The 25,137-nt window shown below is 33.6% G+C and overlaps 1 protein-coding gene across 1 annotated transcript in view; it reads left to right on the top strand.

The window, feature by feature from the left end:
- Positions 1-24,787, top strand: part of HFM1 (helicase for meiosis 1) — a 33,550-nt gene extending 8,763 nt beyond the window's left edge. The window contains exons 6-36 of the mRNA XM_088169960.1: positions 353-504; positions 860-937; positions 1,081-1,242; positions 1,672-1,872; positions 1,954-2,042; positions 2,705-2,748; positions 2,836-2,937; positions 4,300-4,445; positions 4,860-4,954; positions 5,714-5,847; positions 6,731-6,778; positions 8,662-8,742; positions 9,376-9,467; positions 10,284-10,390; positions 10,469-10,516; positions 10,723-10,820; positions 10,908-11,039; positions 13,858-13,943; positions 14,852-14,935; positions 15,905-16,062; positions 16,760-16,863; positions 18,311-18,466; positions 18,709-18,804; positions 19,220-19,338; positions 20,160-20,242; positions 20,335-20,444; positions 20,549-20,647; positions 21,085-21,175; positions 21,438-21,543; positions 21,930-22,087; positions 22,357-24,787. Coding sequence (XP_088026086.1) covers positions 353-504; positions 860-937; positions 1,081-1,242; positions 1,672-1,872; positions 1,954-2,042; positions 2,705-2,748; positions 2,836-2,937; positions 4,300-4,445; positions 4,860-4,954; positions 5,714-5,847; positions 6,731-6,778; positions 8,662-8,742; positions 9,376-9,467; positions 10,284-10,390; positions 10,469-10,516; positions 10,723-10,820; positions 10,908-11,039; positions 13,858-13,943; positions 14,852-14,935; positions 15,905-16,062; positions 16,760-16,863; positions 18,311-18,466; positions 18,709-18,804; positions 19,220-19,338; positions 20,160-20,242; positions 20,335-20,444; positions 20,549-20,647; positions 21,085-21,175; positions 21,438-21,543; positions 21,930-22,087; positions 22,357-22,423 — 3,326 coding nt within the window. The 3' untranslated portion in view covers positions 22,424-24,787. The remainder of the gene's footprint in view (positions 1-352; positions 505-859; positions 938-1,080; positions 1,243-1,671; positions 1,873-1,953; positions 2,043-2,704; positions 2,749-2,835; positions 2,938-4,299; positions 4,446-4,859; positions 4,955-5,713; positions 5,848-6,730; positions 6,779-8,661; positions 8,743-9,375; positions 9,468-10,283; positions 10,391-10,468; positions 10,517-10,722; positions 10,821-10,907; positions 11,040-13,857; positions 13,944-14,851; positions 14,936-15,904; positions 16,063-16,759; positions 16,864-18,310; positions 18,467-18,708; positions 18,805-19,219; positions 19,339-20,159; positions 20,243-20,334; positions 20,445-20,548; positions 20,648-21,084; positions 21,176-21,437; positions 21,544-21,929; positions 22,088-22,356) is intronic.
- Positions 24,788-25,137: the final 350 nt, after the last annotated feature.

The raw sequence follows: 25,137 nt of genomic DNA, 5'->3' as shown, positions 1-25,137 counted from the left end.
GATAGATGAATGATTTTTTCCATGTGGTACTGCAGAGAAAATCAAACCCAACAGGATAAAGGATTAAGAGAGAGCATAAATAATCTTAATTAAAGGGTTCTGTTTCTGCTTGCTGATGGTAAGAATTAGGGCCCAAAGCTCAACTCTACTCTATTGAATGTGCACACAGAGTAGGATAATAAGGGCAGTAATGCCAGTTACAGATTTTATGGTTCTGGAAGCAAAGCTGAAAATTAGGGAAATTAAATGCAAGAAGGCATCTTACTAAAGAAACTAAATGCATGCATTTCTAATACAGTTGAAGATTTGGTTTTCATGATTTAATTCTTATTTTATTTGGTGTTGTTTTTAGTGGCTCCAATAAAAGCTCTATGCAGTCAGCGTTTTGATGATTGGAAAGAAAAATTTGGACCTATAGGACTCACCTGCAAGGAACTGACAGGAGATACACTGATGGATGACTTATTTGAAATACATCATGCTGACATTATTATCACTACACCTGTAGGTTTCATTCCCAGTTCTTACAAGAACTTAGAATAAATAGACATTAGCAGTCTTCTAATTGTATGCTGCAAAGACTGCTCCTTTTTTGTTTTTTGGTAATACACAGTAATTTTATGATCCTTTTGTTTGCGCCCTGCTGTACACACTCTGAGTTCACATAAACAAAAGTTAGTAATACAACAATGTGCCAGATGAAACATAGATGGCATTAGCTTAAATTCATTTAATTGTTTCTGTTTCAAGGTTTATTGAAGGTTAGGCATGACTCCATGTACTATAGTTTTGGCATATGCTGGCATTTAGAACATCTTTCAGCTTCTGTTGTTCTGATATGTTGATTTTTCCCTCCAAGGAAAAGTGGGATAGCATGACTAGAAGATGGAGAGACAACTCTATAGTCCAGCTTGTGCGACTGTTTCTCATTGATGAGGTAAGAAAATTAATGAGGATTTATGCACTGCTTTTGTATCTTCTGTGAAGATAAAAGGAAGCTTAGAAAATATTACATGTATTTAGCACACATCCAGATAGTAACTGGAAAATATTTAGCACGTCTTTTAAAATTCCTGATAGGTACACGTTATAAAGGACGAAAGCCGCGGCGCCACTTTGGAAGTTGTAGTCAGTCGGATGAAAACTATTCAGTCTTGTCTTTGGCGTCTCTTAGACAAGCATGATACTGTTCCTCCCTTGAGATTTGTAGCTGTTTCTGCAACAATCCCAAATACTCAAGATGTAAGAGTTACATTTTAACTGTATTTTGATCAATGGAGTTGTGTTTTATAAAATTTATCTGGAATTACAATTTTAGATTGATAGCAAAATAGTAATTTTTAAGTTGTCATCTAAAGACAGCTATGAGGCTGCTGCTAATGTAAGATTACCTTCAATCAAATGGAAATATCAGCCATGTGTGGACATGCTTCAGTTTTAGATTTCTGCTTGTGATTTTTGCCTCTTAAAAATCACAACAGACTTGAGATTTCAGTCCAAATTTTATTGGTCCTGCAAAGAGCAGAGCTTCACTTGTGATTTTAAATGATAAAAAAATCTGTTAATAGTTTATATGTGACAAAAGCTAATTTAATTATTCTGTGATGTATTAGAGCAGGAGCACAATTAAAAGAAAAAATTTATCTTTTCTGTTCTACTTCTTTTTTAAAGATTGCAGAATGGCTTTCAGATAGTAACATGCCTGCTGTATGCCTGAAAATAGATGAGGATCAACGACCAGTGAAGCTACGCAAAATTGTTCTTGGTTTTCCATGCAGTGACAATCAGACAGAATTCAAATTTGACTTAACTCTTAACTACAAGATAGCTAGCATTATACAAACATACTCGGAGCAAAAACCAGCACTCGTGGTACAACAGGTTTTCTTAAATTATGTTTGAAATAGTTTCTTTCTTAAAAGTGTTGATTTTAAAAAAATCTTTTATTTATAGTTTTGTGCCACAAGAAAAGGAGTACAGCAGGCTGCTTCTGTTCTTGCAAAAGATGCTAAATTTCTACTGAGTATAGAACAGAAACAAAGGTATTTTTCTATTTAAATTGGAAATAAGTGTTTGTACATTTTAGTAAACCTGTGGTATCTGTGAAGAAAATTGTTGAGCTAATACAGTTTCTAGGAGAAGGGTGTGCAACAAAATCATCATTACAGTTGACATTCTTTTTGGTAAATTGGCACTCTTCTTGGGAAGTTTTATTTGCTTCTCAGAGTTTTAGGATGCCTTTCAGAAACATTAAGTTATTTCTCAAAGCTGCTTTCTAAACATAATATTACTAATTCGTGTAGCACTCTGAGAACTTATAGTGCAAAGATTAAGCATATGAATAGTTGAATTGGATGTGATTTTACTGGTGTTTTAAGTTAAACCATAAGATGTCTTTGCTTTATCAGAGACTGTTAATAAATACAGCAATATTAACTATTATTTACTTCAGGGTTGTCTAGTCATGGCAGCTGCAGAAACTACCTACTGTCTTTGCACCTCAAATATTGATTTACCTTATGTGAACAACACATATGGCTTGTAGATTGTCACTTGGAAAGATGACCAGGCTCAAAATGCTACAATAGCTTCCCCAGAGAGTCAGTCTGTTCCCTTTGTGAAGATGGGAAAGGTGGTGTTGAAAATAACCAAAGAGTGTATATTTTTTAATTTGGGGTTTTTTTTGTTTGTGTGTCTTGCATAGATTACAAGGGTTTGCAAATTCATTGAAAGACTCCAAACTGAGAGGTAATTATAACCTACTACTTCTCTGCTCTGTGATTGAACATTTGCTTGAGAAAACTTAAATTATGTATATAATAATTTCATTATCAGACCTTTTAACATATGGTGTGGCTTATCATCATGCGGGTATGGAGATGTCGGACAGAAAAATAATTGAAGGAGCTTTTACTGTTGGAGACTTGCCAGTACTTTGTAAGTAAATTTAACTTTGAAAGCCAAACTGTCATTTATGTGTCCTGAGAAGATTGCAGTTTGGAAGTGGTAGTATTTTATGGTTCTATAGTTCGCTTAACCTTTGGAAGTTGTGAAGTCCAGGTAAAGATGTTTTTGTGTTTCACATGCACTTTTACCCTGTGAGCCTACATATGCACTGTTACTAAGGACCATAGAACTTCTTCTCACCACATATGGAGGCCATTCCCCTCCTATGTCCATATAGGTCTGGCCATGCCCTTTTCCTACCATTGAACCCTCCCATTGAGGTGGAGCTCTGTGCTAGTTAATCTTTCCTCCGATTTTCCAAGATGTTCTTTGTCTGGGTCCTTTGCAACTGTGGCTTCCCTGAAGGGAATCATCTATATCTATGTGTCTTAGGTGGGCAGGGTACTATTGTTAAACTGCCATGCAAGGTTTTGTGACTGATGGAGAGGTCCCTAAGAAATATTCCATCTGTTATGTGAAATGAGAAGGGATCTGAGATGTGATTGTCTCATCTCATCTGGGCTTTCTTTTTCTGTAAAACAACCATCCAGACCCTGTGGGGAGTTGTCTGTCTGATTCATGTACAACACTAAAAGATTCATGGATCTTTTTTCTTTCCTATTACAACGATCATAAGAAAAAGTAATTTCTAATTTTAATTTTCATTTAATTTCCAGAATTGGAAATTTCGTTAATCCTTTGTTTTCCTAGCAGAATAGTAATATCAGTTGGCCCATATGAATGGCTTTCTGAGTTGAATTCTTGCCACCCCATATATTTTTAGAGAAAGAGAATTAGAAAATATGAGTGTAAGATTGCTTGCCACACACTTGATTGATGTTTTCTGTGCAAGAGTGTGTATTGGTAAAGTGTTGTGATAATATTAGTGGTGATTGTGGTTTGGTACCATGCATATAAACAATGCTAATGACTGATGACTTAAAAAAATATATCTTAGAGATATTGACCACTACTAAGCAAGATAAAGTCATGGTTCTATTCAAATACCCTTGAAGAAATAAGATTAATGTTTTATCATTGTGTGTCTGCTATATTGAACGTGGGTCATATTCTGGATTATCTCCAAATATAAAGGAATGTTTAAATAAAAGTATCTGAGATTTAATTTGTTAAAGAACTTGTAAGCAAATGAATGCTGATGATCAGATACAGAGAAATTGTTTTGCAAGTCCCTGTCTGTAATCTGCACCAAATTCTTTGTGGTGCAGAGTGCCCACTGATTCTACTAGAAACTAAGAACTCTTAGTTATCAGGCGTTAAGTCACCTTGTTGCTGCTTGTTTTGTATCTACCAGATATTTTGATGTTGTTCATATACTTTGATCTGATATAGTTACTACTAGCACCTTAGCTATGGGAGTCAATCTGCCTGCACACTTGGTGGTTATCAAATCCACAATGCATTATGTTGGAGGAGTGTTCCAAGAGTACAGTGAAACTGATATTCTGCAAATGATTGGGAGAGCTGGAAGGCCTCAGGTAAGTGAATGTTTTATTGTATTGATGCTGCCTATAGGCAGATTAGTAGAAGCTATTCTTGTCAAAGAAAGTATAATGCCAGGAATTTTACTGTAACATTTTGTTTTTAAAGGGTTATTAATACTTAAATTACTTCTAGGTAACTTTTCTGTTGAGAAAGAAATCTGTTTGCTTTTGTATTGTCCATCAAAAATTACTGCTTCACCTTGCAGTGGAAAAAGATCTGAAGATTACATTTGGGTTATATAGTGAATGGGGATTAGAGAAAAAGTAGGAAGCTGGCATACAATAGCCATTTCAGACAGGATTTTAAGAGAAGAGTTTTAGTGGATTCAGCAGGTATGTGATGCATATTCAACTGTTTTTTTTCCAAGAACTAGAGAGCAGCTTTTATGTGGGGTTTTATTTTTTCAGTTTGACACTACAGCTACAGCAGTTATTATGACTCGTTGCAGTACCAGGGAGAGATATATACAGATGTTAAATGGTGCTGATATAATAGAGAGCAGGTAACTGAATTATTTTTTATAAGACTCTGTAGATAGTAGCAACTACAGAATGTGTTTTTTTCACGTGGGTTTCGGGATGTTTCTTTGCTCTATTCAGAAGAAATCAAGAAAGAATTAAGGAAAATAAAACCAGGCTATTCAGAAGTTAATGGTCTCTTGTTTTATCAGCCAAAAGAATCTTTAGAACATCTCAAACTCAAAAAAAAAGAAAAAAAAAGAGTTTTAGATTCCTGTTGGAAAACAGAGGAAGCTGAAAAAGTATTTATTGCAAAGAGAAAAAGCAGGAAATGAATGTAGACCATGTCTCTGAATTTCTGGATAATAGAGTCTGGAAAATACTAGACTTAGAGTTGTTGTTAACAGATTATCATGTGAAATATGTAGGAAAGTTAAAACATTAAAAGGTAAAATAGGAAATTTAAGTTTCTTAACATTAATATTTTAAAATATTTTTAAAATATCAATAGCACAGAATGGCTGTGCTGTAATTGTTAAATGTATGTAACTGTTTTCTAATAAATGTGAAACTTCACAGTTGACAGTTTATTTTTGCTTGCTGGACATTATGCCATAATAAATCACATTGTTGATTATTTACATAATCTCTATTGTATTCTATCAATTTCACTGATTACAGTGAACAGTAGTGGTTTGGGGGGGAGGAGTTTGTTTGATTTTATTTCTTCCCAAAAATTAGTTTTAGCACTTTTTGTATTTCTCATTGGTAAATGTCCTTAACTCTTGTTTTTCTTGCACTAGCTTGCACAGGCACCTTGTTGAACATTTAAATGCAGAAATAGTGCTGCACACTGTCACGGATGTCAGTGTAGCTTTGGAATGGATAAGATCAACATTCTTGTACATTAGAGCATTAAAAAATCCAACTCATTATGGTTTGTTTGGTTTTATATTTTTAATTCATCTAACTATGACACTAGGATGTGTTATGTCCATATTGCTTGTTTCTGTAATTTCCTTATGGACCATTATAATGTGATGAAAACAAGACATGAAATGTAGCCTGTATGTAACATTTTGTTCTTTAGCATAAGTAGTGGGAGCTTCAGCATGGTATAACATTTAAAAACTATGAAGAAACAATTTACAGATTCATAATTTATTTCTTTTGACCTTAGTATGCTGGACCATGTATTAATGCAGTATCAAGCCATAATGTATTTTTCATAAATAGGGTATGTAATCTGCTAAGAAAGGAATAGTATGTCACAGTTTCTTCTCGTGTAAAATTTCAAATACCTTAACTCCAGTGTCTTCAATTTATCTTGTCCAGATAATTATCTCAGTTCCTAGCCCTGATCATGTCTTTGTTCCTGCCCACTAGCTCTACACCTGATTTTGAAGTCATTGGGTAATTGCTGGAGAAAATTTTTAGAAAGATTTAGAGCTGGGACTGGAACATCTAGTATTTGAATGGATGTTACAATTGAAGTGGTTCCTATATTCTAAAATAAGAGAACTGTACCTGGAAGTTGCTACTGACATTTCTTCAAATTTTAAGACTGATATTTTACTTGGGGGAATGTCTGCAGCTTTTACCTTTGCACATCTCTTCTAGCACCCACTTACTGATATTTAGATGGTTATACCCTCTAAGTCTTCTGACTTGTTTGCAGTATAATAAACATTCCCACATTTTTCACTTTGGGGTATTTGTCTGGCTCCTAAAAATCAGCAAATCAGTTTTGATGGGTAATGACATGGAGAAGGAAGTGTATAATAGTATTAGGTTAAAACAACTTTGTCTTTCTCATAAAGGTTTTTCATCTGGATTAGACAAAGTTGGAATTGAAGCAAAATTACAAGGTAAGTGACTTTGTAGATTTTTTTTCAATAAAATGTTACAATTTAGGGCAGGTTCACCCATGTTTATTATCTACATCCATTAATTTCAACAGATACATTTGCAGAACAAATGTAATTTACTATGATGCGGTATTAATTTTATTTTATTTTATTATTATATTTTTAAAGTACTACCAGTACATTGTAACTGGTAGAAAAGATTTTCTTGTATGGAGGAAAATAATCAAATGTCTTTACCTACCTCATCTCTGTATACATGCTGAAAAATACGGAGAACACTTTAATTTTGATTGTTTGTTATTCTTCCTAATTTTCCTTTGATTGATCTCACTTGTTTTAATTTCTGCTACTATACTTTAAAAAAAGTCCTTTTCAGAAATTGTCATCTTCCATTCATAAATTTAGCCTTGAAAACAAAGGATATAAAATGTAAACACCTTTGCCTTGTCCAGAAACAATTTAAAATTAAATTATTTTAAGAGGCTCTTTTTGCTAAGACTTGAATAAAACCCAGTCATTGACTTTTTTTTTTTAATACTGCATTTTAGCTATTTGCAGTTCCATTAGAAAACATACAGCTTACAAAATAGTTTGGGAATTGGTGCCCCTCAACTTTAAATACAGAAATAGCATACAACTCTTCAGGCAGTTTTGTTTTGTAAATTTATTTTAATACTTTATACATTAGTTTAATGGTACTTTAAACATTAATGTACTTATAAAAAGAGTACTTGCTATCAAGTTCTGCAAATCTACAAATACGGTTTTCTCTCTTCAATGAAAGTCCTCATGTCCCTCATAACCAGACCATTTGGAGCTAAAGTATCTGGAGGGAGGGTCTGGTACCTAAAAACATGGACAGATACATGCCCAGAAGTTTGTAGAGCTTGCACTTAGACTCCACTTCCACATTTTTTATGTAACTGTGTAGGAAAAATCAGTGATTGATTTTGGGCTTAGTGGAATGATGCTGAGGCTGTTCATTGTGTCAGGGTTTCAAGGGCCTCTCTTCAGGTTCATGGTATAATTGCTACCACTTGAAGTCTCCAAATGTGAGAGACATTGACTCCAACTTGCAGACAGTGCAAAGAGGAGTACTTAGGAGTAAGAAAATTTGGTTTTCTATTCTTGCTATGTAGGTTGAAAGAAATAGAGGGAATGAAGACGATACTATCTAAATAAGCCCTTATAAGAGAAGGCATGGTTTAGAATCACCTGTACAGATAGTGCTAGAATTCAATTAATACTTTTTCAGTGTGGATTATATTTCCTTGAAGTTCTGATAGTAGGTAGTTAAAAACTATCTCTTTTAAAAAGTTCTTGGAGGAAGTAGCTCCTCATTCCTGCACCATGAAATATTTTGTAGTAATGTATATAGTGTTTTCATATATTTCATGTGTAAAGTGAATGATTTCTGGTTGCTAAGGGAACTACCCCTTTGAGTGCCATTCTAACTGACTTTTAAATTCTGAATATTGCCTTGGTCTTGAAAAGGAGAGAACAAAAGCACTTTGGTCATTCTTATGCAGATACATGACACAATGGGTTTAGAGAAATAAATACAAATGCACACGATACAGTAGGAAAATTTCTAATGAAGGATTCATGAATACTTGTATTTGAAATTTGAACCATTCAGGTGTTGACTCTGTAGCAGAAATCTTTTGTACCTTCCTGTGTCAATTATCTTTGAGTGAGTTTCTCCAGGCAGAAGTTAACCACTACCCTTAATAGAAGCAGGATCGTATTCCAAAATCTTTACTTGAGTTCAGTGGAATTACTTGGGTATACATTCATTGCAATTTGATGATGATATTTCTGGTTTGTATATATATAAGGTATTTTTAGTACATGCAGAAAACATTTTTTCAAATTTTTGACAGAACTGTGTCTGAAGAACTTAAATGATTTATCATCTTTTGATTTGATCAGGATGGATGAAGCAAATAATTTCAAACCAACAGGTAACATTTGTTTCAAATAAACTGATTTTCAGAAGTGATGTAGAGATGGTAGTGAACTACAAAGGGTCTCAACTTACCCTTGTGACCCATTAATGAGTACCCAAGTGTAGTAGAGAGTAGAATCTGAGGGATTGTTTGAATAGAATATATGGACAAGTTTCTTGACCAAGTAATGGACGTTCATTCTCTTAATCTTGTTTAATGAATAGATCTTCTCTTGTCGTTGCTGAAAATTTGTTGCAGATTAGGAGAAGATTGCAGAACATTGTGACAGGATAATTAGTTTTGGCACAGTGCAATGAAGGACAGGTTTTATCAATAGCTGTTCTTCTCTACAGTCCTCTGCTAGAAGTGGTTGGCTTTTAGGAGCCACAGTTCACTGCCTGGTGTGTTATTGTGACTTAATCTCCATTGGAGAGAACTGCCACTGGCACATGGTTCTTTCTGCCTCTCCATGATTGGATTAGTAATGTCCATCAGACAGCTGGAGGCAATAACATACTGGGTAGAGGGGGTAAATCTCACAGAGGCCTGTAATAATAAAATTAATTTAATTTTGTGGCTTAAAAATCTCCAAGCCACTAAAATACACTTGGTATATTTATTTTTTTAAGGTATATTCTTCTTTTACAGAGACTGGAAGATTAATGGCATGGTATTACATTGCATTTGATACAGTGAAGCAGTTTTTCACAATTAAGGGAACTGAGACTTTAAATGAATTGGTAATTTGACTTTTTTTTTTTTAAATTACATATGTTCAATTGTTTTTAAACAGTCTAAGAAAAGAAGTGTAAGGTGTTGTTTATTTTAAAGACCTCAGGCTTTGTATAAAGTTTTAGAGAATACAACTAATTAAATTCTATATGGAGTATTTTTGAGGCTGTGTACTTTGAGATCTTTTGACTTCCAACTCTTTCTCCCTTCACTAACCTTGCTTATGAAGATGCAAAGTTGCTGAAGCTGTTCTGTTCATGTATTAAGCACTTTACTGTTTTGTGGTTTAGTAGTCTTTTTTGTTGCAAACTCCTGCTGCATCAAGAGCAGGTTTTACTTTTAAGGGAATTGTCTTCTATTTTAAACGACTATCCTCTTTCAGATGATGAGTTGTTATCTGAATCACAAGACATTTTGTTTTCAGGCAAATACTATGGTAAAACAGACTTGCCATGAAAAAATGGAACACTTGTTCTCCTGTGACTTTGTTGTTACAGTGTGAAGAAAGCAAGGTGAAATATATAACAGAAAAAATGTTTGTATTTGCCTTGTATAAAGTGTTAGCAATGTGTATGGTTGATTTTTAGATTACTATTTCAGTTGAGGTTATCTAAAAGGTGAAAGAAAATTTTCCCCTTTCATTAATAGCCTTTATAGGAAGAGGAAAGGAAGTTGGTCAGTATTAAAAAGAACTGATGGATTATGTCTTCATGGTCATACTGTTGAGACAATTTTGTTTTCAAGTGTTCTTTTTAAAAAAAAGTTAGAAGTGATAGAAAAAAAGGCAAATTAAAATAATTACTAAAAAACTTTAATTATTACAGATTACAATGATCTCCAGCTGCACAGAATTTGTGGATGTGAAGTTAAGAACAAATGAAAAGAAAATATTGAACACTTTGAATAAAGACAAAGACAAAATAACTATCAGGTATTAAAAAATGTATTGAAAAACAAAAGTAGATATTTAATAATAAAACAAGGAAAAAATATATTTTTTCATGCATAGGTTTCCAATGGAGGGGAAGATAAAAACAAGAGAAATGAAAGTGAACTGGTAAATATTATACTGCCTTTTTATTTTTTATTGAAAAACTGTCATTTTATGGCTGTTGAAGTCCCTGACAAATTTTTTTGTCATTTTGCAGAGGAACAGATTTTTTATTTTTGATTTCTATTCTGAATTACTTTTTTTTCCCCATTGAAAACTTCTATGTTGTTCGTTGTTTACAGTATAGCTTACTATCAAACTCCTTTTTCCAGTCTCATTCAGGCTCAGCTGGGATGTATTCCTATTCAAGACTTTACTTTGACACAAGATACTGGCAGAATATTTAGAAATGGCTTGAGAGTTACTAGATGTATGGTAAAATTTAATCATTTTTTTAGTACATATCCTAATAAGCTACATTTTGGTATATTAACATAAGTCAATCTTCTTTTTACAGGGTTATCTGACTTTCTGGCATCATCAAAGAACAACTTCTCTGCTTTATTAAACTCTTTGATTTTAGCAAAGTGTTTCAGGTGCAGACTTTGGGAAAATTCACTTCATGTGTCTAAACAATTGGAAAAAATCGGTAAGTAGTAGTTAGAAATCATAAAAGTATAATCTTGACAGAAAATCAAAACTCATAATTAACCTGCTAATTTCTGTGGTGTCTGCTTGCATAATTGAATTAGTCTCCTGATTATTTATTTACTATAATTGAGTACCACAGTTGTCAGAAGAATTTGCCATAACAAAAGTAAGCTGTTTAGTAATTTTCTTCAGCTTTCAAAGTATTTCAGAATTGTTCTTATTCTTTAATGTTCCTCTCATTATGCCAGGCATATTCCACACTGCTGTGATTGCATGTCCCTGACTGGACTATGCTTTCCTTTCCAAACAGCTGCTGCTGTAGGTCCTCTCGCTTGCATGCATGAAAACCTTTTAATTCACATTGAAAAGGATAGGAATCATGAAATAGAAATCAATTTATTGTGCATGAGCTTCTTATTCACATGATGATCAAAAGTTTTTAATGATCTTCTTCCTTTCACTGTATCCTGTTATTGAATGAACTTCTGGCTGGAAGTACAGGCTTGTCATAATTATTTGAAAAGGACTTCAGAAATTTTTGAGTCCTCTGTGTTATAAAATGTAGTCATACTTGTTTGAGGTAGTAGTGTATCTTCCTGCTTTGATGTCTGGTCTTATCATACCTTCATGCTTTCAAAATTCACTGCAGTGTTCTCTGTCTTTCTTCTCTATAGAGACAGATCAGCTCTGCACTGAGCAGTGTAGTACAGAGATCTGCAAATTAGAGAATGGCTAAACCCCGAGGTCCATGGGGTACAGTACCTTACAGCCTTGCCTGCTCAAGTGCAGAGGCTGTAATGCTTCATTCATGTGGTTCAAAGCAAGGGCAGGGCTTTGTTAGCCTGTGCACAGCACAGTGCACAGTGCTGGCAACACATCTCCACTATCCCACACCCGTGCCAATGTCGACACAATCATCTGAGCAATCGGCCTCATGTTCAGCATTTCTGTGGAGTTAGGATGAGTGGAATAAATATGGCACTTGCAGTGTAGACAAATCCTTTCCTGTACACTATATTCAGTAGAATAAAGTCACGTTTAGTTTTTTAATAATATAAGTGGTGTATATACAGACATCTCTGTCCAATTTTCCTTTTTTTGGGGTACTTTTTTCTTATGCTGTCATAGCTCTTGCAGTGTATGTTACAAAGAACTGCTTACTTCCAAAGTGTCATTTGTTCCTCTCACAAGCTTCTTTTGAACATTCTTCTGACAGTTCACTCTTTTCCTGAATCAAACACTGAATTGACACCTGTAGTATGATGTGATTTTTAACCTCTGCCTTTGGCTGCTAATCTTACACTGTTTCTTTCTGAAGTGAAATGATTTCTTTAAGTTCATAGAAATTTGCTGATACCATGTAGCATATTCAGACATCCTTAATTTTTAAACTCTTACCTCAGTATGCTCTTTTTGAACCTTAGCAATGCCTTATTAATCAGTATTTCCGTGATAACTGACTGTTCTTTGACTGGCACTTGGCCTGAGACTGATAGTTCAGTTGAATTCTTACTGCATTTCTACTAATCTTGTCCAATAATGATGCTCCCTCTTGTTGCTGAATGGTATGTTTGATTTCTGTTTGCTTGTTCTGACAGACAGTATAATAATCAATTGTCATACAGGATTTCTGACATTTACTACTTGTTCAATTTCATTTCCACTCCCATATATTTTTTGCTCAGAAGTGTAGATGAAAATAAAGAGAAATAATCTTATTTATATCTGGTGTTCATTGGTGGAAATCCTTCTGCCATTTTAGGAATTAGGATAAAGAATTAATCTTCAGCTTCAGGTATAAAGAAACAGAGCAACAGCTCTTGCAGCAGAAGTAATAGGTGAGAGTTTTCAGTCTTCAGACCGCAGAGTTTCTGCAAAGAAGCAGGGAGATGGTAAAAGATGTTTTCCCTAAGTCAGGTCCAAAAGATGGTCAAATAGACATAAAAAGACAAAAGGTCTTCTGTTTCTTTAAATTATTAAATTCTTGAATTAAGTCTTTTCTTATAATATTACTGTAATGTCTACCAGGAAGCAACCTAAAAGTATCTAAAGAGATTTCCCACTTAATTTCAGATTTCTTATACTGTTTTGCAGAACTGTGTGACAAGGATCCAAATACCCATTCCAAGTATTTGGTACTATTTTTTACCTACAATCATTACAGTTTTTATAACAGTCTGTAGTTCCAGGTCAGATAAATGCCTTTTCATATGCTGTGATAATTCTATATCTCACTGGAAGTACTGTGAATCACAAAGAGAAATAAAAATGTACGTGGAATTCTCTGCTTTTGTGCCTTATATGCCATGGGAAAGTTTTTTGATAAAGCTGCAGTGACTTGTAGAAGATTATAATAAATACTTATTTTTTCAGTGAATTTAATAATTAACTTGCTCAAAAACATTTGAAGTCTTTATGATTTTAACATAATTAATTTCTTGAATAGGGAAGAAATTCTGAGACAATACTGTGTGGCATGCTTTCTTATCACAGAACACATTTCTCAACTCTTGTAGAAAGTGATCTAAAATCTGTTTTACTGTAGAAAATGTAAAAGTTGTCATCATTGAAATATTGTATATTTTCATGTTTGTGTTGCATTTCTTTTTCTCTTTACTAATGGAGAAGTTAAATAATACTGAAATACTTAATCAAATTAAAATAAATTTAGTGATTTGCTGGGCAGAAACCTACATTAAATGTAACATAAAATTATTTATGCTTTGGGTTTGCCTGCTCTAATGCAGTTGTTAGAATAATTTGAGGTTATTCATTGTCCTTTAACAGCATGAAATTTGTATACATGTTTTTCACAGGTGTATCACTGTCAAATGCTATGGTAAATGCTGGGCTGACATCATTTAAAAAAATTGAAGACATAAATGCAAGGGAGCTTGAATTGGTAACTTCTTATTTTGTACATAGATAAATATGATAGGGAAAATACTGAGGATTAATACTGTTACCAGTAAAAGCAATATAATTAATATATATTTACTATATGATCATAGCAAAATTTAGATACTTAGATGATTTATTCATTTTAAGTAGTAAAATTTTAAAAGCTGTGTAGCTACTGCTGGTTTTCCTTGAAAATGTGTATGATGTTTTGTTATAGCAAATTTACTGTAAATGATGATTTCATTGATTTGTCTGGCTGTGGAAAGCAGATGCTTAAATATGTAGAATTTCATCATTAACATGGTTTGAAACAAAGGACAATATGCACTTCTCTATTGAGAGCGTTGGAAAAATATAAAAGGGAATATGTATTTACAATTTCTCTTAGTGTATGCTAATTATGAAAATCCCAAATTTCCATTGTTGCAAGTTCGAGATAGAAGTAGAATAAAAATCTAAATCATCTATAAAGCACTTCTTACTTTAGGAATGGTAAATATTACCCTAGGACTGGGTCTTTGGCTCTTGGCTTCTTTTCTGCAGAAACTGTTACCCCAGTGTTCTGGAAGATAGAACAGGCTTCTAAATCTTACTTGGGTTTTTCTGTTTTGACTTGGGAAATTTGGTTTCTCGTTTCTGGCTCCTTTTGTGTTTTTTCTTGTCATTTGTTCTGTTTTAGTTAAAGCTTGTGCAACATAGAACAGTCATCTCATAAAACCTGAGTAGTCAGTAGTAGTTGATTGGTTGTTAAGTGAACAGAAGCAGTGGCAACATGAAAAAGTGTTGAAATTTTCCTTTGGTAATATTGCTGTTCTGGGCATCACTGGCAGTAGAGAACCAAGAAAGGGACTTTTGTTGCTAACATAATTATTCAGGTGACTTTGATTCCTTGGATTTATGTCTTTGCAGATTTTAAACAGACATCCTCCTTTTGGAAATCAGATAAAAGAGTCTGTTTTGCACCTTCCGAAATATGAACTTGAAATTGAACAGGTACATTCTTTTATATTTATTTTAGGATTTTATGCTGGTATTATTAAATGAAAAAGCAAATGCTGACTTAAAGAAATTTTGAGTCTTCACGGATAGAAGATCACACAATATTGTGACCTCCTTCCAGCTTAGTAGGTAGAATGAATCTCCTAAATCTCAAAGGAGAGCCTTGGAACAGACATTCCCTGTAATATATTGGTCTCTCTCGTTGATAGCATTTTATGTTACAGATGTAAACTAGTATATTCACATTCCAGCATATGTGAGTCTGAGACGTCTCTTCTATCTTGAATTTAAACAAACCTTAGAGAAAGCAAAACCCCCAAATAAAGCTTACTGAAATGATATTAACTCATGTTTATTTTTTACAGCTCTCTTAGGAATATAGGTAAACAGTAGATTATTACATTAACCTAGCGGGTGCCCTTTCAAAGGAAGGGTACAATTCTATGTGTAATCAAGAGCTTTGAGGTTCTGATATGCATTTTGTCTTTATTTGGATGACAAAGAGACTCTGGCTTTCTAAAATGCAAAATTTGAAAAGTAACCTTAAAAGTTGGTAGAAATGAAGACACATTTGAAGTTAAAAACTCAACAGATGTGTGAAATACTATTGGTATAACAATCAATTCTAGTTTACTTTTCATTTGACATTATACCAGATGAGTAGCTCAGTTCTCAGAATAAAGATTTAACAATTATAAATACCTTATAGGGGAATGTTGAGATGCCAATATATAACAAGTCTTACTCTTGCTTATTTCTCTTTACGTTTGTCTTTGATTCTCAGTACTGAATCAAACTCCGAACATTCAGCTAAACAAATAAAACAAATAAAAATTGTACCACAAATCCAAGTTGCTTGAGTCGAGCTTTTTGTGTTTGTATCAACAGATAGAAATTGATGGAAGGGCATATATTTCACTTTGCATGTTTTAGCAGTTATGTCTTCTCTGTGATTCTCCCTAGCTTCCCAAATACAGTGACACCTTGGCTGAAATCTTAGTAACCGTCAAATTAACAAACTATGAGCAGCTACAGACAAAGAGAACAGCACCAGACTTTCACTATGTTACGTTGGTCATAGGAGATGCTGACAACCAAGTCATTTTTAATCAGAAAATTATGTATGTATGATCAGATATTTTTGCCTCACATCGTTTTATGGTGTTGGCTTTTCATCTGTTCTGTGACTTGCAGTTTTTTCAATACTTCCTACTGATGTCTAATAGTACAAAATTATTCTTTATCCTACAGCATTTCCTAGTCGCTGTTGTCATTTAAAATGATACACAAGATTCAGAAACCCCCAAAACATGCCAGTGTGCTTGTCAGTGCAGAGAGCACGTGTAAATATCTGTTCAACATCAATGTCATATTATGGAAAAGTCATAATAATTTTCCCATAAATATAAAACAAGGAAAATACCTATTAAAAAAGATAAACCAGTTGTTACTTACTCCTGATAGCTGTATTTCTTTAATTATTTTTTAAAAATTGGGTATTTACCTTAGAGATGGAATGAAATTCTCCAGTTGGCTAAGAGATGCTTGGAGCAAATGGGAAAAGAAACGAAATCTTTTCCAATTGCTTGACCTTCATGAGAATTCTGCCTGAAATCCGGCACTGAAATTGATCTGCAGGATCCTGGCCCTCTTATAGCCATAAATCACACATTATTGGAAAGTTATTCTTCTGCTAATTATCAAGCACAACTAAAGAACTAGGACCCAATACAGGCTCTCTATACTGGGTTATAGATACCATAGTATGTAGTCATGTTTTCATTGTCCATGTCTAACAACTTTGCTAATGCATTACAGGGATTCTGTGCTGCTGAAAACTGGAAACTGGATGAAGAAAATTGAAGTTAAAAGAGCACTTAAATCAGAAGACATTAGTATAAATTTAATTAGTTCTGATTATGGTAGGTTAGGGTATTCTTTGAATTAAAAAACAATATGCATAAGATTTTGGAACAAATTATTAAAATACTTTCTATTAAACCAAAGTATAATAAAGTGAGCTTGTCCAGAAACAAACCTCTCTTACATGTGTTTTAGTGGGTTACATACTACCTCTCACAATTACTTATCTGTTTATTTAATTTACTACCACATTAAGGAACTGGGAAGCATCAGAACTTACTAGGAGATAATATTTTGCTCTGTTGATACAGACTGGGATTCTCTTTTGTCCTCCTTCAAGTGAGTTAACTTTCAGTAGGGATAACCTATCAGCCTGACAGGTTATTTATGCTGAGCAGAGCTCTTTGTGAATGATTAGGTTTTGCATTGTAGTAAAGAGGTGTTGGATATGGATTCATCTCCACTTTGGTAACAAGAAATTCTTACAGCTGAAAATGTTGTGCCTTACCATGTGCAGATTTAAACATGGGTCCCCTCAGTGTCAATTTCCATACAATTGGAACTATAGCAGCAACTGAAGAGAGACCCTTACAACCTTGAAACACAAAACTTTGAAAAACAATTAAAAAATAGACTGGCTCTATTAAATTGTGTCATCATGTCCCACCAGTAAAGTGCTGTGTGCTAGATAAACTGAAGTGTAGTTGATGCTTCCATGGTAAATATTGACATTGAGATTGTTAAAATAATCAAGCCTGGAATAATCTGTATTTCTATAGATAGATCTGTGGCTCTGGAAAAAGAAGGGTTTTCTAACCACGCAGAAATTAAAATTGTCTTTTTATCTGCATGTTGTACTGAGTTCAGTAAAACTCAGCACAACAGTTAATTTTTCTGAAACTGGTAACAGTGAAATTAGACTAAAACCAAGTCTTCTTAGTCTCTACTTATTTTGAAGTCTGTTCCTATTTCAGACTTGAAGGAAATCTCGCATTTTTTAAAAGCCTGACTGGTTTTCCAGAAAATTTTATTTCCCTAATAAAAGACAAAATTACTCTCTTTACAAAGAATATCTCCCAGTCTCTTGTGAATATTGGCATTCAACTTGAGAAGCATTATCAACATAATCATTTTATGCCTTTGCCAGTACAGAGCTGCTGATACCCCTGAACACAGACTGGAGTAGAGTTTAAAAGTTACAATTTTATCAGCAGTGGAAAGCCATAGATAAATGTAGTTTTTACAAAAGAACATTTGGTTAAAGGAACTAATTTTGTTTTTCTTCTAGTAACTATGTCCTTAATTCTAAAACATGTTTGGGGTTTTTAATCTCAATCCTAAAGAACCTGGTCATGCAAGAGTATACTTCAAGGTCAAATTATTTTTAAGAATTTCCATGATCTTTGAGTAACATTTACTTGCTTAAATACTTTAGAAAACTGAAGATAATCAGTAATATAGAAATAGTTTAAAGCAATTTTAATATTTTTGTCTTTTTTCCCCAAGTTGGCCTTGATATACAGCAAGCATATACAGCCTTCTACTTAACACCAAAACCAGAGGGACGTAAGGTGGTTACAAATCAAAAACTGAAAGCTGAATCTACACTTAATATATGTTATGGCTCACCCCAAAGCCTACCAGCAGCAAAAGTAGATACAGGTAAATGGTCAGATCACAGTATCTGGCTAATACCAAAGTCAACAGAAAATTGGATTTTGCTTCCACTAGGGAACTAGATCTTTATTTATCCCTGCTGTTTCTTTCTCAAAGGTAATAAAAATACAACTCTGCTGCTTCTACTTGTCAAGTACTACACTGCAATTCTTTGATGATCTTGAAAGCAAGAAAAGTCATGGGTGTTTGGTATCCAATATTGCTGTTTGAATTTCTGTATTATCTAGGAGGCAGATCTAAACAGGAGTTTGATTACAAGAAATATGGAAACAGAGAATGCAACCACCGCTGTAAAAATAAAGATGTGTGTGGGCATGACTGCTGTGAGTTTCATTAAATCCACTACTTCTGATACTTTTAGACAGATGAAATTTAGAACAGCTCCCATCATACCAATGGCTACATTTAACAGAAACAATGCAAGCAAGAGAGAGGGGCCTGAGTTGTTATGATCCAGTCATAAAAGCAATTATAAATAGTTTTGGCAATAGCACATTTATAGGCAGTACAATGATTAATAATACTTTTTGTACTTAGCATATGATTTAAAAAAATATCAAGCTTGTTACACTTTTATATAAATACTGTGTTAGATCTTGTAGTTAGCATGTTAAATCTTTTAGAATATTTTAACAGAAGATACTAAGCTTAGTGGCAAAGTTTTTCAAAGTAATTTGAAAATAACTAGGATTTATCTCTTATAACTAATCTAAAGATTATTTTGCTTCATTTTCTCAGGTAAAACTGGAGTACCTCCAAAGTCGCAGATGAATGGAGACACAAAGTTTTCTTCGTACCTAGCTGATTTAAGGAGCAGGAACTCAGTTTCATCTATACCCCCAGCAAAACGGCTAAAGGTTTACTTGAATGCACTCAGCCATTTCATAGGTTTATTTTAATCTGTTACATATTTGTAGGCATTGTTTGCAGAGAGAATTTTATCACTAAACAGGAACATTCAAGTTTGACTTTTCTGTATGGAGTGCAAAAAGCAAAGAAGTATAAAGGTCCAGGAATCTTTGAGAGGTTCTGCTGTTCTTTGGGACACTTCCAATGGTCCACTTTTGTGCATTGTCCTCTATATATTTTCTTTTATGGCATTTGATAGGTTGTGGTTGGTGAGGCTCAGGAGGCATCGTTGCAAAGTGCTGCACTGTGACTTGGTTTGGCAAAACATGACCTGAATGAAACAAATTGTGGTATTTATTAGTCATGCTACTAAGAGCCCTTTTTCACTGGCAGGTAGATCTACTTGTTTGTAAGAAAACCATCCCTATTAGTTTTAAACTTCTGAAATATTTCATGACTTGCACTTTATTCCTCTGAATGTAGTGTTAAATTAGATCTTTCTGCAGCAAGAATGACATTTGAGGTATTGGAGGATTTTATTTGCACCTCTCAGTTTTGTTTGTTTGCAATAGAGGAGTATTTAGCTTACAGCTAAGACAGATGAGAGTCAACCAGTCTGGCTTTGCCAGGGTGTTTGGATACCTCCACTGGAAGCACATAATTCAAACCTTTTTAACTGAGTACATTAGATAAACAGACATCAGACAGGCTTTATGACATTTAAATATTGCACTAACTTACAATAATAATAATGTCATTAAGCTTGGTAAAACATAACAGCTCTCAATAGGTTTATATCTTAAAAGTGAAAATATTTTGCTTTCTTTAGATGCAGATGTTAAGTCAAGCTGAAAATGTGGATCTCAAACAATTTGCTTTTACACCTAAGACTTTATTGCCAGCCTTGCCTAGGTACTGCTAAGAATTGTTTTGTGAATAAAATTATTTTGCAGCTTTCTGCAACTGTTTTACTGACATGTCACTGACTTATTTTTTTTAAATAGGTCTAGCAATAAATTGTCATCTTTATCACCTTCAGTGGGCCAGACAGATGATATTAATACCTTAGAAGTATCTCAGAAACAACTGCAATCCTGGAATTGTGGAAAGAGTAGTAAGTTATTGCTAATGTTTAAAATTACAATGTTCACGGTTTTGATCTTTAAACTAATGCTTCATATTTTTCTGACACAGATAAAAGCAGATACTGTTTTTCAGATACTTTGAATGTGGACTTTGACCTGAGAGATGATATTTGGGATGATATTGATGATGAGAAATTAGTATTTGCTAGTAATTTTGTCAATAGAGAGTTAGGTAAGTTTATTTCAACAAACTTTTTTCTTTCCTACATACAAACTATACTACAGGCTATTATCTGAGAATAAATTATTATAGTATACAATGAATAGAACCACCTGAAATTTTTGGTTAATTGACTTGACTGACAGGTTTATTATTCTACCTTGAATGTCACATATATTTTGAAAAATCTAATACAGAAGGGAGAGTTGAAAAAATCACAAGTAAAAATTTTTGATGGCCTCTAATTGCATAATTTTTGTTGCATAAGGAATACTGACTGTATATGTCTGTTTATCTTTATATTAGCCCAAAACCCACAGAAGAAATATTTCAAGTGTTAAGACACTCTCATAATTCGCAAAGTATTATTTATCATTTCATGTGAAATATTTAGAAGGGGTTGTGGCTGCTTCTCAACTCTTCTTTTTAAAACTTTCATTCTTTCACAGAATATGGAAATATCTGCCTTCAAATTCCAGATGAATGTCAACCTCTCTGCCAGTATACAACAAGCAAAGTGACACATAACATTTCAAAAGAGTAAGACTTACATAATTTACTACTATTTTATTCAGTTTAAAATATTGTCTGCATTTCACATGTATCTGGGTAATTGAGTATATAGAAGATTGTTCACTTGTAAAAATGAATGAAATATCAATGTTTAGAAGGTATGAGTCGTTGAATGATTTTAATTTGGTTTTTAAGTGTGCAGATAAAGAAGTAGAAAATCTGAAACTGAAAAGCAAATAATTTTGCCCTTCTGTAATATTACTGAAATTATTCAACTTGATATTTTCAGTTCATACGCAGTACAAGACAACATCAATATTCAGAACTCGGATGTTTCTGTGGTCAGTAGCACATCAAAAGTGAATTTATCTGTACAGAATAGAAATGCAACTTTGGTGAGTAAAAGTATATTGATAACAGAATTTTCTATGATTCGAGTATTTATTGTGTAAATATATTTGCCATATCTGACTTAAGAATCAATTAGGATATCCTGAATTTCTGAACCTCTCTGTGTTGTCCAAACCTGCATGCATTCTGTATTCAGTGGGATATTCCTGATACAAAGAAATAGGCTATGAATTTACTTTATATAGCACGATCTCAGAACTATTTACTAAATTTCATAGGGTTTTTTTTATCCAGTATATAGTTAGATTCATCACATGCTTGGTCCTTGTCAAAGACCATAATATGAATTAAATACCAGTACCATATTCTATAACAATCTGGGAGTTTCAGCTGGTTTAACCATATATCTGTTTTAACTTTTATGTCGCAGTTGAGTTTTCAAGAAAAAAAGCATTCAAGTCTTTCTCAAGAGCGAAAAAATGTACAGTGTTCTTCCATCCCAGAAATAATCTCAGACTCTTCTAAATTCACTAGGAAAGAAGATTTTTTTATTTTCACGAAAGAACAGGAAAAAGAAGTAGATCCTAGGTAATAACATATATAAGTTTTTCTATTTCCTCAGTGTTCCAGTGCTTAGTTCTTCATGGAACACAGAACTTTAGGCAATGTGTTAGTTTTTAATATTCATTGTTAAAAAGTTTAGTTTTCACAACAATAGTAACAATTAACTTTTCTTAAAAGAGAAATTACTTAAAATTATTTTGCTTATCTTGGTTTCTCTTGACTCTACAGTGATCCTGATTCCATAGGTTTTGATGTGCTATACCTAATGTATTTGTTTGCTTAATCTTCTTTAGGTATCTTCTTGATGATGAATCCAATGATGTCAAGCCCTTTCTTGGAATATTTGATGGTATTTTGTAAAACATGTAAACAAAATACATTGTAAGTGCTGGGGAAAGAACTTAGTCAATTTTACAGTGATGGCTTCAGTTAGGAGAATTTGATTTCTGTTGTATACCTTATTTATCAATAGCTGGATTGCTGCACAGAGCATATAATAACAAAACTGATGGCCAATTTATAGAATATATAGAATATAATTAATAATATCCTAAGTATTTTTTGTTGGCCTTGTTGTTTTCAGGATTACAAAGAAAAATACTGAAATATGTCAAAGGAGAATAGTTCACAAATTGAGGGTGCTTTTATAGATATCAGAAAATCCCATTAGAGAAAGTAAGGGGTTTGTAGTAACATATCCTGGTTCTCAAGTGATCTTTAAGTGAATACAAGACTCTTTCCTTGGAAATTTTGTAATGTTTTGGGGTTTTTCTTTCAGTTTCTCTGAAGCTGGATTTTTCATAGTGCAGAGTTTGTAAAATAATTAGATTTACAAATAGAAGTAACAGCATGGTAAACTATTCTAGATATTCCCTTTGACAGTGCTATGAACACGTCAGTAGAAAAGTGTAACTTAAGCAGATATGTTTCCAGATTCTCAGCAAACCAGTTGTTAAATGTCTGTTAAAATACTCTAAAACTCTGTTGCCTGTTCAGTTTCATACCCAAGTTCATAAAATGGACATTCATGTGTCCTAATACAGATTTGGGCACCAGGCATTGGATTTAGATAAGTTCTTGTAGCTTTAGTGTTTGAACCTTGCAAGTTCAACAGTTAGTGGAATAGATGATATTGCCTAAAATACAAGAGACTGTTCATTTTTACTGTTAATTATTCAAAATGTGAGGAATTAAAATGTTACAATCAAATGTGGAACATTAGCTGTCTGTTCTTTCAACATTGTTTGTGGTGCAACTAAATGCAACCATGTTTTGCTGCACTACCAGGTTGTAATTTTCTAAGCTAATAATATGTTGCTTGACTCCACTGTTTCCTTATGCTTTTGGCTTTATATGACTCTTTTTCTGCATGAAAGAATGGCCTCATCTAAGCAGTCTCAATACTCACCCCTCAATATGTTTTTGACTGTGCAAATGCCAGCAGGCCCAAACTTAACTCACTTTTCTGCACCTCAAGTATTTTATTGCATCTCAAAGTTATTAGTATGTTAGATCCCTTTTAGTCAGATTTTTTTTAATTAAGCTCCCAAGCTGGTGTAACTCAGAATTACTGTACTACTGCTACATTTAGCCCAGCAGTCCTAGCCATGTACCTAGCCATTCTAGTTCTGTGTCAAGGTAAGATTTAAGAATGCAGATTTTATCTCCTGCCCATCACCATCTTCTGATTTCCATGAGAGACAGATGGCTCCCCGGCAGATAGAGTGGTGTTTCACAAAAGATGCTTCATATAAATGACCAGGGGACCAAAACCCCAGGTCACGCCCCAGAAGGTCAATGTTGACATAGCTATGGGGAGCTGTAATTGCCATTGTTTCACTGAACTCCATTAAGTGATAAACACAGTTCACCTGGACTCCCTATCTAGTCACTAGAAAGAGGCAGACACTGTCAGAAGATACTTCAGATTTTACGTGGGCTGAATTGCTGTCTGGTAGAACTCTCCAAATTACCTGTGATGAGAGTGACATGGAGAAGCTGGTGTGCTGTCATTTCAGACAGGCTCACTGAATATTGCCTTGCTTGTGCATGTGAGACACTGAGTTCCTTTATCCATGTGAGGGTCTAACTTCCCTAAGGTGAATGAAACAGCAAAAGATGGCTGTGCTTTGGTTCAGGTGCTGACCAAATGCTAAAAGAGACTAATTAAATTCAACAGGATATCGTCAGACTTTTTCACTAAGCTACTAACAATGAGTAAAATACAGAAAAGTATTTTTTTTAAGTACATTAAGACATTGTTTGAGTCTAAACTGATTCTTATTTTAATTCTACATAGAGTTGAAACATTAAATGAATAGCTTGAGTTTCAGTCAGTGGGATTGTGTAAGTAATTCTTAGGGGATACAGCAAGATGCCACAGACTTTAGTCTGGGGATGATTCTACAAAATTTGCATTATAAAAAATACTGTTTCCTATAATGGAGTAGTGAAAGAAAATTCAGTGTGATGAGAAGTCAGATTTTACTATCTTACTTGTGTGATTCTCCATAATAAAATACATGCTTATACCTGCTTTTAATTTAACTTCAACTTCCTCATATGCTTCCTTGTCCTATCACATATATTGATTTCAAAATATAAACTGAGGTCAACCATAGCTGTGCCTGAAGAAAATGCAATATGCACTCAAAACCCATAATCTTCAAAAATAGTGGGAAAATAAGTTAGTGTTTAAACATGTTGCCAGAAATATTTGTGTATAAGGTAAGTTTATAGCATACAGAATACTGCAGATGTATTGTGACCTAATTTTCATTGTGTGGCACATGTCTTGAGCATATTTTAATTATGTCACCTTTATTTATTTATTTGAAGACTTTCATGAGTTAAACATTACAGTAATTGTTAAAATAAGAGCAGTTGCAACAAGTTGTACTCTTGTTATTTGGGTGTATTTTTACTCAGATATACCTTCACAGAATAGTTATGTGAGGTATAAAAGTTGGTGTTCGTGGCAGTCAGAATAATGATAAAGAATGAACAGAAGTCATTGTATGGAACCAATATACACAAAATAGTTAAAATCAGTCATTTTGCAGAGCAAAATTAGA

The sequence above is a fragment of the Sturnus vulgaris genome, chromosome 9, assembly GCF_052056855.1.
Source record: "Sturnus vulgaris isolate bStuVul1 chromosome 9, bStuVul1.hap1, whole genome shotgun sequence".
Taxonomy (NCBI): domain Eukaryota; kingdom Metazoa; phylum Chordata; class Aves; order Passeriformes; family Sturnidae; genus Sturnus; species Sturnus vulgaris.
The sequence above is the reverse complement of the archived record's forward strand: the minus strand, read 5'-3'. Positions and strand labels throughout refer to the sequence as shown.